The sequence below is a fragment of the Oncorhynchus kisutch genome, linkage group LG13, assembly GCF_002021735.2.
Source record: "Oncorhynchus kisutch isolate 150728-3 linkage group LG13, Okis_V2, whole genome shotgun sequence".
Taxonomy (NCBI): domain Eukaryota; kingdom Metazoa; phylum Chordata; class Actinopteri; order Salmoniformes; family Salmonidae; genus Oncorhynchus; species Oncorhynchus kisutch.
In genome coordinates, this window is record NC_034186.2 from 61,695,236 (window position 1) to 61,707,973 (window position 12,738).

The following is a 12,738-nucleotide window of genomic DNA, read 5'->3' on the forward strand; positions in this document are numbered from 1 at the left end:
CCAACTATATACTAGTGAAACTAAACGATGGCCAAGCACACGGTCAGAACAAACATTAGGCTATCGCATTTGTAGTTTAATGGGTGATCTCTGGGAAAAGATGAGGATTGTTTGATTTATCTGCTGTTATCAAAGTAGTTTGACAAAATACGTTTTGGAGGGAAAAAGTTATTCACTGAACATCTCCAGGAAATATTTGTGCAACTGAGCACTTCTGTAGGGTTGTTTCTGTCACTGGATCCCAATAAATTACAAGCTTACTAACAAATAAAAAGTTGCTCAACAGCAGCCCACTTTAATCATAACCGTAGGACTAGGCGGTATTCATGAAGCACCTTACTAGTCCGTCATACAGCACCATCTACGGGACAGTTCAGGTACTAAACTGCATCATCATAATACCAGGCAGTGGAGTGACAATTCATTCATGATTGTGTTGATAAGTGGTTTGTGCTGCACATTTCAGTTGTAACATCATATTTCTGTGTACTGTGTATTTTGTTTCATTTTTACTCTGATCTTCATATTCACTTCATGCTTTCTCATATTCCTAAAAGCACTATCGTGTTCTATTTGCTTATCAGATGATAAAAGAGTATTCTTTCATTACTATGCATTGCTGTATTTGCGACCTGACGTATTTTTTTTTGCATCGATTACATCATCTATTAACAGTAACGCCGCACTGCAGGTCACACTGGCTGTGATATCAACAAGGCATGTATTAGCCCATTTACCAGGTATATCCTGAAGGGGATGTAGCGAAAGCCTCCCTCCTCTGTGGGGTATTCCATCAGCTTACGGTTCATGGCCCAGAACTGGTCAAACTTATCTGAGGAACACAACACAACTACATTTACATACAAACTGTCCCCATCTCCTTTTGTTTTTAAACCAGCTCTACGAGGCTTCTGAAACCCTGGTAACCTTTCCAGGTTTCTAACTCCCCTCCCCTGTATCTCACTTTCACACAATTTTAGCTTTTGAAATATTTCAGATGTGTTTTCTCTTCTGGGTGGAGTTGTAACTGTCTCTTTCTCTCTCTGTTTCTGGTCTGGTTTGGTTATGGAAGCTTCCAAAAGAGTATATTTTGGTAGGTGAGAAGAGAAAAACTTTGCAGCTGAGGCAAAGACACTGTTCAGAGAGCGTGGGTGGCGTGGTTTTGACTGGTTGACTTGGGGGTGTGTAAGTTGCTGAGTAGAGGGGAACATAAGGGTACAGAGTCTAAAAAGTCAATATTTACATATGTGTGTGTGTGTGTGTGTGTATGTGTGTGGGGTCCTCACCGTTCTGCAGGCCCATCCACAGCTGCTTGTGGTCTTTCTTCTGCATGTCGTTGATGACCTGGCTCTTGTGTTTGAGGGCATCCGCCTCCTTGATGCTGGACATGAAGTGGGCCTCGATCACAGAGTTAGAGGGGCAGTGGAGCAGGTCACGCTCTGGGAAATTCTACCTCAGAGAAACCAAACAGGCAGGACTGCTTTTTACCACTGTATACCAGGGGTTGGAACCGGTTCAGGGAACAGAACCGAACACTTGAAAATAACAAACATTTTCAAGGAACAAAAGTGATCCAAACTGTTTCAGGAACAGAACCGTAATTTTAAAATCATGGGAACCGGTTAATAACGTTCTTTTACGTTCCAGCCAATTTTTTCTAGTCCCACAACAAAACACAATAAAGTTCTCACGCTGTCACTCAGAAACGTAGCATAACTAGTGCCTCCAGAGATGCAACCTCTCTTATCGTCGCTCAATGCCTAGGTTTACCTCCACTGTACCCGCACCCTACCATACCAGTCTGTACACGATGCCCTGAATCTATTCTACCACGCGCAGAAATCGGCTCCTTTTATTCTCTGTCCCCAACGCACTAGACGACCAGTTTTGATAGCCTTTAGCCATACCCTCATCCTACCCCTCTCCTCCGTTCATCAGGTGATATAGAGGTTAACCCAGGCCCTGTGTGTCCCCAGGCGCTCTCATGTGTTGACTTCTGTAACTGTAAAAGCCTTGGTTTCATGCATGTTAACATCAGAAGCCTCCTCCCGAAGTTTGTTTTACAACTGCTTTAACACATTCACCCAAATCAAATGTATATATAAAGCCATTCTTACATCAGCTGATATCTCAAAGTGCTATACAGAAACTCAGCCTAAAACCCCAAACAGCAAGTAATGCAGGTGTAGAAGCACGGGGGATAGGAAAAACTCCCTAGAAAGGCCAGAACCTAGGAATAAACCTAGAGAGGAACCAGGCTATGAGGAGTGGCCAGTCCTCTTCTGGCTGTGCCGGGTAGAAATTATAACAGAACATGGCCAAGATATTCAAATGTTCATAGATGACCAGCAGGGTCAAATAATAATAATCACAGTGGTTGTCGAGGGTTCAACAGGTCAGCACCTCAGGAGTAAATGTCAGTTGGCTTTTCATAGCCGCCCACCCTGATGTCCTTGCCGTGTCTGAATCCTTGGTTGAGATTTCCATCCCCAACTACAACATTTTCCATCAAGTTGGAACTGCCAAACGGGGAGGAGTTGCAATCTACTCAGAGAGTTCCGTCATACTTTCCAGGTCTACACCCAAACAGTTTGAGCTTCTAATTAAAAAAATTAATCTCTCCAGAAATAGAATCCCCTCAGCTCCCAGCTGTGCCCTGGACACCATATGTGAATTGATTGCCCCCCATCTATCTTCAGACCTAAACTGGGACATGCTTAACACCCCGGCCGTCCTACAATCTAAACTAGATGCCCTCAATCTCACACAAATGATCAAGGAACCCACCAGGTACAACCCTAAATCCGTAAACATGGGCACCCTCATAGATATTATCTTAACCAACTTGCCCTCCAAATACACCTCCGCTGTTTTCAAGTCAGGATCTCAGTGATCACTGCCTCATTGCCTGCATTTGTTATGGCTCCGTGGTCAAACGACCACCCCTTATCACTGTCAAATGCTCCCTAAAACACTTCTGCGAGCAGGCCTGGGTATCCTGGAAGGATATTGAACTCATCCCTTCAGTAGAGGATGCCTGGTTGTTCTTTAAAAGAAATTTCCTCACCATCTTAAATAAGCATGCCCCATTCAAAAAATGTAGAACTAAGAACATATATAGCCCTGGGTTCACTTCAGACCTGACTGTCCTCAACCAGCACAAAAACATACTGCACTAGCATCAAATAAGGGAAGTCAAGAACCAATACACACAGTCAGTTAGGAAAGCAAAGGCTAGCTTTTTCAAACAGAAATTTGCATCATGTAGCTCTAACTCCAAAATGTTCTGTGACACTGTCCATGAAGAATAAGAGCACCTCCTTCCAGCTGCCCACTGCACTGAGGCTGGGAAACACTGTCATCACCAATAAATCCAAGATAATCGATAATTTCAATAAGCATTTCTCTACGGTTGGCCATGCTTTCTTCCTGGCTACCCCAACCCCAGCGCCACACCCCCCGCAGCTACTTGCCCAAGCCTCCCCAGCTTCTCCTTCATCCAAATCCAGATAGCAGATGTTCTGAAAGAGCTGCAAAACCTGGACCCGTACAAATCAGCTGGGCTAGACAATCTGGACCCTCTCTAAAATTATCTGCCGCCATTGTTGCAACCCCTATTACTAGTCTGTTCAACCTCTCCTTCATATCAACCCGAGATTCCTAAAGATTGGAAAGCTGCCGCGGTCATCACCCACTTCAAAGGGGGTGACACTCAATACCCAAACTGTTACAGACCTATATTCATCCTGCCCTGCCATTCTAAAGTCTTCAAAAGCCAAGTTCAAAATCCATACCTTCTCTGCTGTGCAATCCGGCTTCCAAGCTGGTCATGGGTGTACCTCAGCCAGGCTCAAGGTACTAAACGATATCATAACCGCCATCGATAAAAGCCAGTACTGTGCAGCCGTCTTCATCGACCTGGCCAAGGCTTTCGACTCTGTGAATCACCGTATTCTTATCGGCAGACTAAACAGCCTTGGTTTCTCAAATGAGTGCTTCGCCTGGTTCACCAGCTACTTCTCAGATAGAGTTCAGTGTGTCAAATCAGAGGGGCTGTTGTCTGGACCTCTGGCAGTCAAAGAGACTGCCCCCTGTGGGGGGACCACAGGGTTCAATTCTCAGGCTGACTCTTTTCTCTGTATATATATCAATGATGTCACTTTTGCTGCGGGTGATTCCTTGATCCACCTCTACGCAGACGACACCATTCTGTATACATCTGGCCCTTCTTTGGACACTGTGTTAACAAACCTCCAAAGGAGCTTCAAAGCCATACAACACTCCTTCTGTGGCCTCCAACTGCTCTTAAACGCTATTAAAACTAATAGCTAAATGCATGCTCTTCAACTGACTGCAGCCTGCACCCGCCTGCCCGCACCTGCCTTCCCGACTACTCTGGACGGTTCTGACTTTGAATATGTGCACAACTACAAATACCTAGGTGTCTGGCTAGACTGTAAACTCTCCTTCCAGACTCATTTTAAGCATCTCCAATCCAAAATTAAATCTAGAATTGGCTTCCTACTTCACAACAAAGCATCCTTCACTTACGCTGCCCTCGTAAAACTGACTATCCTACCGATCCTCGACGATGTCATTTACAAAATAACCTCCAACACTCTACTCAGAAAACTGGATGCAGTCCATCACAGTGCATCTGTTTTGTCACCAAAGCCCCATATACCACCCACCACTGCGACCTGTATGCTCTCGTCAGCTGGCCCTCGCTACAAATTCGTCACCAGACCCACTGGCTCCAGGACATCTATAAGTCTTTGCTAGGTAAAGCTCCGCCTTATCTCAGCTCACTGGTCACCATAACGACACCCAGCCGTAGCACGCACTCCAGCAGGTATATCTCACTGGTCATCCCCAAAGCCAACACCTCCTTTGGCCGCCTTTCCTTCCAGTTCTCTGCTGCCAATGACTGGAACTAATTGCAAAAATCACTGAAGCTGGAGACTCATATCTCTCATAACTTTAAACATTAGCTATTTGAGCAGCTAACCGATCGCTGCAGCTGTACATGGCCCATCTGTAAATAGCCCATCCAACTACATACCTCATCCCCATATTGTTTTAATTGACCTTTTTGCACACCAGTATTTCTACTTGCACATCATCATCTGCACATCTATCACTTCCGTGTTAATTTGCTAAATTGTAATTACTTCTCTACTATGGACTATTTATTGCCTTACCTCCTTACTCCATTTGCACACACTGTATATAGATTTTTCTATAGTGTTATTGACTGTACTTTTGTTTATCCCATGTGTAACTCTGTCTTGTTGTTTTTTGTCACACTGCTTTGCTTTATCTTGGCCAGGTCGCAGTTGTAAACGTGTTCTCAACTGGCCTACCTGGTTACATTTTTTCTAAATAAAAACGTATTCTAGTGTTTACCTGCAAGCTGAAAATCTTTGCCTGTGCGTGTTTAGGCTCCCTGCCCTTCCCCCTGTGAAGCATAGGCTACTGACATTACAAGCTTGATTCAGAAGATAGGGAGAGATTTTTAATTAGCAAGAGAAAAATGTGTAAACCTTTTCAAAGCTAGTTAAGGATACTATAGGCCTAGTGATCATGTTTCACGTAGGATTTATTCACTACAAAAAGGTAAGACGTGTTTTAGATTCCAGTGCCGCTCTGCACACACAAGCTTGTTAACGCTATCTCAAGCTTTTTAGCTAGCTAGCTCAAAGGACATTAAAAAGTTCCTCCTTAGAAGCTGTCCTCCTAGGTATAATTCTGTGGACCTAATTCATATAATGCATGTCATAACAAGATGCCCAGCGCGTCAAGCCTCCTCCTCTACAGTCTCTCGCTCTCTCCACACCCTCAAAATGTGTCACATCTTGCACCATAGGCTACACTTGTCTGTCCATCATGCATGTAAACAACAAGCTTGCCGCACTGATTGGTGATGTAATTTAATGAGCTAAATGTTTTTTAAAAACTGTTGATTTCACAGGATAAAAAGGAACGATATAAACCGGTACTTTTTGGGGTTCGAACCGGTTAAGAATTGTATTTTTATGGTCGGAACAGTGGAACAAAACGGGGGGAAAAGTGGTTCTGTTCGGAGACGAAACGAGTGGAAAATAATTTAACTTCCAACCTCTGCTGTATACAGGCCAGCATTTGGAGGATTATACATATGTACTGTGTTAACTTGCTCAAAAACAAATTCTGCGTTGTACCTTAAAGTGCACAGTGATACTCCATGGCAGGGCAGTGTTGGAGGCATGTAGGTCGAACAGCAATCCAATTGGATAGTGCCTGCAATGAATAAACACAGCCACACCACATCAGTTGAGGAAACATGTCACCAGGGATTCATTCCGTGCCAAATCTGAATCATAATGAGTTAGCCTCTCCTTCACCTTGGGCTGGATCCTAAGTAACCTCTTAATATGTTTAGAGAAAATACACCTTATTTACCCAAAGGTCTGAGTTACGTGTGTATGTCAATTTGAGATTAGGACTCATGTCCAACCAAATGTAAAAAGCTTGTGTTGGGCTGCCACCTGGTGCCTGAAATGTAAGACTGCAGACAATTGGTATGTAGTCTACTCATTGATGATGATGATGATGGTAGGAGGTAAGATGATATGCTCAATTCTGATCTGTAAAAGATGTCCTCTACTGCTGTGCTAGGACACTTGTTTCTATGGAGGGGCACAGGGAATTCTAACCATTATATTCACTAGTAGCTGTTAAAAGAAGTCAATAATTTACAACACACAGTCCTCACAGTCCTAATTTAAAGCTCACCCACCATTTGAGTGGCGTTCCTTCGAAATCAAACCACATCTCCTCTACGTCTTCGGCCTTCATGACCTTCAGGAAGTGCTTTTTCACCTTGTCTGTGACCAGAGTCAGGAAGCTCACCCTTGGCAGGAGGAGCTGAGGAGAGAACAGCAGAGGGGGAGAAGATTTGGGGCTCAATCTCAGTTCCCGCAAGAGTCCATGGCTCAAGCCAGCTCAGTAGTCATCATGTGTGACCTGAATTAGCTACACCTATGTCACAAATGCTATGTCCATTGCACATGAGGTTGGTTGCACCTTAATTGGGGAGGACAGGCTCGTGGAATGGTATCAAATACATGGTTTCCATGTGTTTGATGCCATTCTATTTGCTCCATTCCAGGCATTATTATGAGCTGTCCTCCCCTCAGCAGCCTCCACTGACATTGTCCAACAAAGAGACATTTTTTTTAAAACTTAGTACTAGTGTACATGATGTCACACTTACATAGAAGGGTTCGGCCTCTCTCTCTGTGATCTCATCCTGGTAAAGTGTGAAGCAGGTCGGAATCCGACCAAACCAAACATCCCGCAGCACGTCCTTGTCATCTGCCATCCTCCTGTCGCTCCCAGTGGCACATAAAGTATTCTCTAGCTACAAACCACCTGTCATCAACAGATTAAAGTGTCAATCTGGGATTGGTTTTGGGAATTTTAAATGAATGTTATATACCCATTGATATTTTAAGAGTTTAACTAACTGATAACATGAGAGTTTAACTCCTCATGAGTTTAGGTGAACTGTCGTACCCGATCCAAACCCAAAATATGAGTTTGTTTTACTTGGTTGTTTGCAAACAATGTCATTGTAAACAAACCCTGCATAACCTCAAAACACGGCTAAACTATAAATATCGGTCTATGAGTGGCCCGTTGTTGTTTGAACTCCAGTTTTGCACCAATGGCAGTCTCATACGAGAGAATACACCAGAATGGTAACGTTCGAAAACTCTCTACAGAACGTGTCAATCAAGCGCTGTTTTGAACCAGTCAATCACAGCTCTGCAAAGAGTTCTAATCTTACCACAGTTTGTGAACACACAACTTCAACTAGCCAGCGTTAGGCTAGTGGAGAAATACAAAGTGCTAGTTAGCTAAAGTGTTAGCTAGATACTGTAACTAACTAGCCACGACTTCACTGGTGGTGAGGAATAAGATTACATTTAACATAGTTAACTAAGCAACGGTCTATTGGTTACTTCGCAACAATTTACATGTACATTATTATGTATTGACTTGCTAGCTAGCCAACTAGCTAGATAGCTGCGTACGCTACCTAGCTTCACTGGCAGAAATAGTAGCGAGGCTGTGGGCACATTTGAAAGTTTGCCCTAAACAAGTGGTAGGACTAAGAGCATATCATTTCTAAAAGTTTTGAGACAAATGATAAACAACATCTTACTTTTCTAGAGCGTTTGTAACCAGCTGCGATGAAGGAAGAGGGCCGTGGTGGTGTTGTCATTCGCCTGTCAAGGAAAAAAAGCAAGAAAATCCCCCTTTTCGCTGACGAGGTGTAACCTGCAGTATAGAGTGACCTCCAGCGTTCATTGTAGTGTATTGCAATAATCATGTCGAGATGGTTGTATTCAGTGCAAAGAGGACCTATAAAGTTGTTGGTTAGTGACGCTCATTATTATTCGCTAAGTAATCGATAAGTCATTTTGTAGTTATGTGTAGTTTCATTTACAGCTTGGAAACAGCAGAAGTTTTCTTTAGGGACAACAAATATGGCCCCTTTCACGGTCCGTAGAAGTTTTGCAATTATGCAATAATTGTGCGCCGTCGCCTGTCCTACGTCGTTACAAGGATCCAAATCCATTTGTTGTGCTCGCTGAATCAAGAATGGATAGGAAAGTTGAAGTGGATAACCTCGAAACGCGTCTTGAGACGCTGGAAAGTCGTATATACGGTGAAAGAAGGAACAAGGGAGGGAAACCCATGAAGGTTTGACAATAATATTATATTTTAGAAATGCAGAATAGCGATTCAACTGGCTGCTTTGGCTAGCTAGCGAACGCCATTTTTGCACACTGATTTAATACAATCAATGCTTAGACGTCAATATTATGGCGCATGTGTGAAGAACAGCTATACCAGGGTATTCCAACCAAGTTAGCTACAATCCAACATTGTAGCTTTTTAGTTTATCATCATATAATGCACTCTGTTCCCTAGTGCGCGGATTCCCTCTCCAGAGTTCAGGCCGCCCTTGCAAACACTGCAAATAAGAGGGAACGAGTGAAGATTCTACATAAAAAGAGTGAGTGACGACAAATAACTGTGTGACTTGGATGGGACACATTATTACCAGGACAATCACAAAGCAGGGTCAATTGCGATTATATTTCCCACATAGTCACTAGTATATATTCTACAACCTTTTGTTCTCTGTACAGTTGAGGACCTGCTGAAGTATCTGGATCCTCAGTTCACTGACCACATCACTGTTCCTGATGCCATGAAGCTGGAATTCATCCTTGCTGGTAAGAGTTTTTCATTTAAATATGTGAGTAAATGTTGGCGAATTTGGTCCTGTGTCATGGTGATTGAGTAAGCCTCTGGCGTATGGGTATGCCCTCTTTCGGTGAAATTCTCCGTTTCGAATCCAAAATAGGTGACCCACGTGATTCGTATAGATCAGATGAGAAACGTTTGGGGGGGGGGGGTTGTATCACTACTGGCTGTAAGCGATCGAAGTGATGCGCGTTTGGAGCAATACTGGCTGTTTACATAACAGAATGCAGCGCAGCACGCGACTGAAGAAAGAAGAGACAACCAATTTACTAGTTACAGCATCAGTGCGCGCTCTGGAAAGGCAGCTTGTCAGTTACAGCAGCGCGTCCCCTGAACGATAACGAAGAGTTAAGTGAGAAGCCTGATCACGGAGACGGGGGTGATGAAGCGTACTTCATGATCTGTAAACGAAAAACAACTGGCATTTGGAAAGTGTGAGATGAGGGAGAAAGTGTGGTGGAACAAGTATTAGCATTAAGTATCTTGCTCGCTGGATCGAAATTCTCCGTTATTAGCTAGCCAGAGAAATGTTGAGCAACATTGGACAACTCATCTGATCAAATTGAGTTTATGGTGTGAAAATATCTTGCTCATAAAGTCAGACAGCTAACGTTAGCTAGGTAACGTTACAACATCAGATGAGCTAACATTAGTAACCTAACCAATTCGCTATATTATTAACTGGTATACGATTCCTTGCCGTTACTCAAGTTATAACGCGTGAGTTGCTTACTGGACCCTGGCAATCTGTGAAATGTTAACTAGCTAACCACTATCTGTTAGCTAATGTTTTCCCCCCACAGTATGTGGTTAATTTTCAGAATGAGAGAATTAGGTGAAAAATGAGGCGTTGCTTGTTAAACAAGTGGATTCAGAGATCAAGTGTAGCTGGGCCTGACTTCAACTGGATGCCACTATAGAGGTGAAAGGAACACCACACACACGTTCCCTCTTACTCACTTTTGCTGGCACATTGTATTGTAGAACAGATGTCCACAGGCAGAATGTGTACAATGTAATAGTTTTTGTTGTGTTGAACTTGACAGTAGTGTGTGGATTATAAAAAACATTACTCGGGGAATGTTATTTTTGCATACAGCCTTGTGCACTTGTTCTATAATGACCACTATAATAGAGCAAAAATCAAATGCATGTTTGTTTCATTCTATTTCTGCTTTAAGATGTTTTTTATAAAGGCTGTCATGGCTAACTGCAATGTTAGTGTATTTTTCTTTCTCAAGACTTGTCATTTGCAGTAAAGTCTAGGCAACAAATAACATTGGATTAGGTTCACATTAACCACTTTATTTTACACACAGACTGATCATGTAGATCATATTCTTAGTTTTTTTTAGTTAGTTAAAACATGCATTTCCCCCTAGCAGGGATTTTTTTTGTGCATGTTTCAGTGAAAAAAATCGATTTAAAAAGTCACCTTTTTGGGCCTTCCAGTTTGCATCCCTGGTATGTGCCTTCAGTCTCAAACTCATGCACTTGTTTCTCCCCACAGAGGAGGACTTCCTGCTTTCCCAGGCCACCCTTCTGGAGCAGGTCAGCAACCTCCAGCCACTATTGGACAGCAATTACATCAGAGGTCAGTGAGTGGGAATTTAAGTACCATTACAATGTGGTCTGTGAAGTATTGATGGGATGATGGGTTAAAGTGTTTTTTTTTCATGTTGAACGCAACTTATTGTAAAGTTCTCATTCATAGATGTGCCAGAGCATGCCACCAAGCTACAGCGTTTGTCTCAGATTCACATCAAAGAGCAGGTATGAACCCTCCCCCGCTCTCTTTTACTTATTCACACCCCTCTTCTTGATGGTCTTTTCTCACAAGACACGCTAGATTGACTTTTGTGAATTACAGTAGTAACACTGCTCTTGTCATTTTCCCAAAGGACCAAACTGAAGCCCAGTCCCTAGAGGTTAAGAAACTGTTTGAGGAGTACAACAAAATGGTACCTTTCCTTCCTTATAATAGCAAATAATGGAATTATTGAAGTGAATAAATAACACTGATCAAGACAGAGGAAAATGTATCTGAGGTTAGCTAGTGAAACTGTGTCGAGTACATTGGCTATCGTGTCTCCCGACCTCCTCGGTCAGATGAATGAACGTGAGTGGTTGTAGATTGTTTTCTGTCAAGTCATGTTGAACTCTGAGAAATGTCTAGTCTGTGCTAATGGAATGAACTGCCTGGCCCACCAGTTCTTTGAACCTTGACCTCTTTGGCAGATGTTCCTGCTGTCCAAGCAGTTCACCCAGTGGGATGAGAGCCTGCGGAAAGTGGAGGAGGCAAAGGGCATCCGTCAAGTGGAGTAGCGACCATGTCCAGTGATGACTTATGACAGTGTCACGGCATGATGTCATCTGTGTGTCAAGGGTCCTATATGCAGCTTAATGTAACTTACTGGATATTATTTATTTACAGCTACATCAAGAGACATTTGCATAGTTTATTTTTTATCCTTGTTCATTTATTCAACATACAATGTACCCATGCATTCCAATTGTGCAACACTGCTCCAGGCAGTCACAAGACACTGCTTTTTTTCTGGGTTGGTTGACGGTAGAAGAGTGTAGAAGAATTTGCACTAACCTTCTTCCACAAAGTCCTGGTTTTAAGTAGTTTTATCAGACAGCATGACCGCAAATGTAAAGTAATTGCAATAAAATCCATACTATTCAAACTGAACTGTTTGGTTACTTCTGTTTGCAATACTTGTTTCAATATATTGTTATAAAACAACTAAAGTCGAAACTTCAAATGTGTGCTTGAATTGTTTTTCTGTTCGCATTTAATTACAGCTATTTCAATAGCCATATCTATGACTAAGAGAAGACGTTTTAGAAAGAAATTGAACTGTATTTTAAGACGGTTAAATGCTCTAACAAAAAAGCTGTTAGAATTGTAAGTATATGCATGTCCCTTAAGGTCCTTGTAATGTGAAATTGTACCCCCTAGCTCGATTGTCTTGTCTAATCTATGTATGCCTGTGTTCCCTCGTGCTTTGTTTTGTTATTAATTTAAAAAAAGCTACAATCGATCGGTTGTATAAAAATAACGTATTTTTAGTCACAAGGTAGGTTTCCATCCAATTTGACAGATTTTCATGCGAATATTCTAAAATCTGCATAAAATAAGCATTTTCCCACCAGAGATGTTTTCATTAAACGGATTTATTGCAGATAAAGCCAGTGTGCGTGATGTCGTGGTGGACATCACGTTTATTGTAATGTCGATGTCCGAATGAAAAAAATAGAAGTTAAATGCGTTTCAATTCTAATGGTTTTGTCAAAACTGTTGCGTTATATAGCAAATGTGCACACTGGGCTTGGCACGTGCGCTTTAGCCAGCTGCTCAACAGTTCCGGGTAGGCTACCGACATGAGATTATTATGGCTAAGAGTGATA

The 12,738-nt window shown here is 42.5% G+C and overlaps 2 protein-coding genes across 2 annotated transcripts in view; one reads left to right on the forward strand and one right to left on the reverse strand.

Moving 5' to 3' along the window:
* The window catches only part of LOC109901994 (autophagy protein 5), a 28,859-nt gene extending 17,927 nt beyond the window's left edge, over positions 1 to 10,932 (reverse strand). The window contains exons 1-7 of the mRNA XM_020498037.2: positions 10,757 to 10,932; positions 8,210 to 8,273; positions 7,256 to 7,413; positions 6,779 to 6,906; positions 6,201 to 6,279; positions 1,287 to 1,449; positions 738 to 832 (exon numbers count right to left, since the gene is read on the reverse strand). Coding sequence (XP_020353626.1) covers positions 738 to 832; positions 1,287 to 1,449; positions 6,201 to 6,279; positions 6,779 to 6,906; positions 7,256 to 7,363 — 573 coding nt within the window. The 5' untranslated portion in view covers positions 7,364 to 7,413; positions 8,210 to 8,273; positions 10,757 to 10,932. The remainder of the gene's footprint in view (positions 1 to 737; positions 833 to 1,286; positions 1,450 to 6,200; positions 6,280 to 6,778; positions 6,907 to 7,255; positions 7,414 to 8,209; positions 8,274 to 10,756) is intronic.
* Positions 8,584 to 12,019, forward strand: LOC109901996 (dynactin subunit 3-like). The gene is made up of 7 exons (XM_020498038.2): positions 8,584 to 8,751; positions 8,983 to 9,067; positions 9,204 to 9,290; positions 10,832 to 10,915; positions 11,036 to 11,094; positions 11,223 to 11,282; positions 11,560 to 12,019. Exons 1-7 carry the CDS (start codon positions 8,650 to 8,652, stop codon positions 11,644 to 11,646), a joined length of 564 nt encoding a protein of 187 aa, XP_020353627.1. The 5' UTR covers positions 8,584 to 8,649; the 3' UTR covers positions 11,647 to 12,019.
* The last annotated feature ends 719 nt before the right edge of the window (positions 12,020 to 12,738 follow it).

Coding starts and splice junctions, on each gene's coding strand:
- LOC109901996 (XM_020498038.2), top strand. CDS start 8,650: ATGGATAGGAAAGTTGAAGTGGATAACCTCGAAACGCGTCTTGAGACG. Junction 8,752..8,982: donor AGGGAGGGAAACCCATGAAG/GTTTGACAATAA, acceptor TCTGTTCCCTAG/TGCGCGGATTCCCTCTCCAG. Junction 10,916..11,035: donor GGACAGCAATTACATCAGAG/GTCAGTGAGTGG, acceptor TCTCATTCATAG/ATGTGCCAGAGCATGCCACC.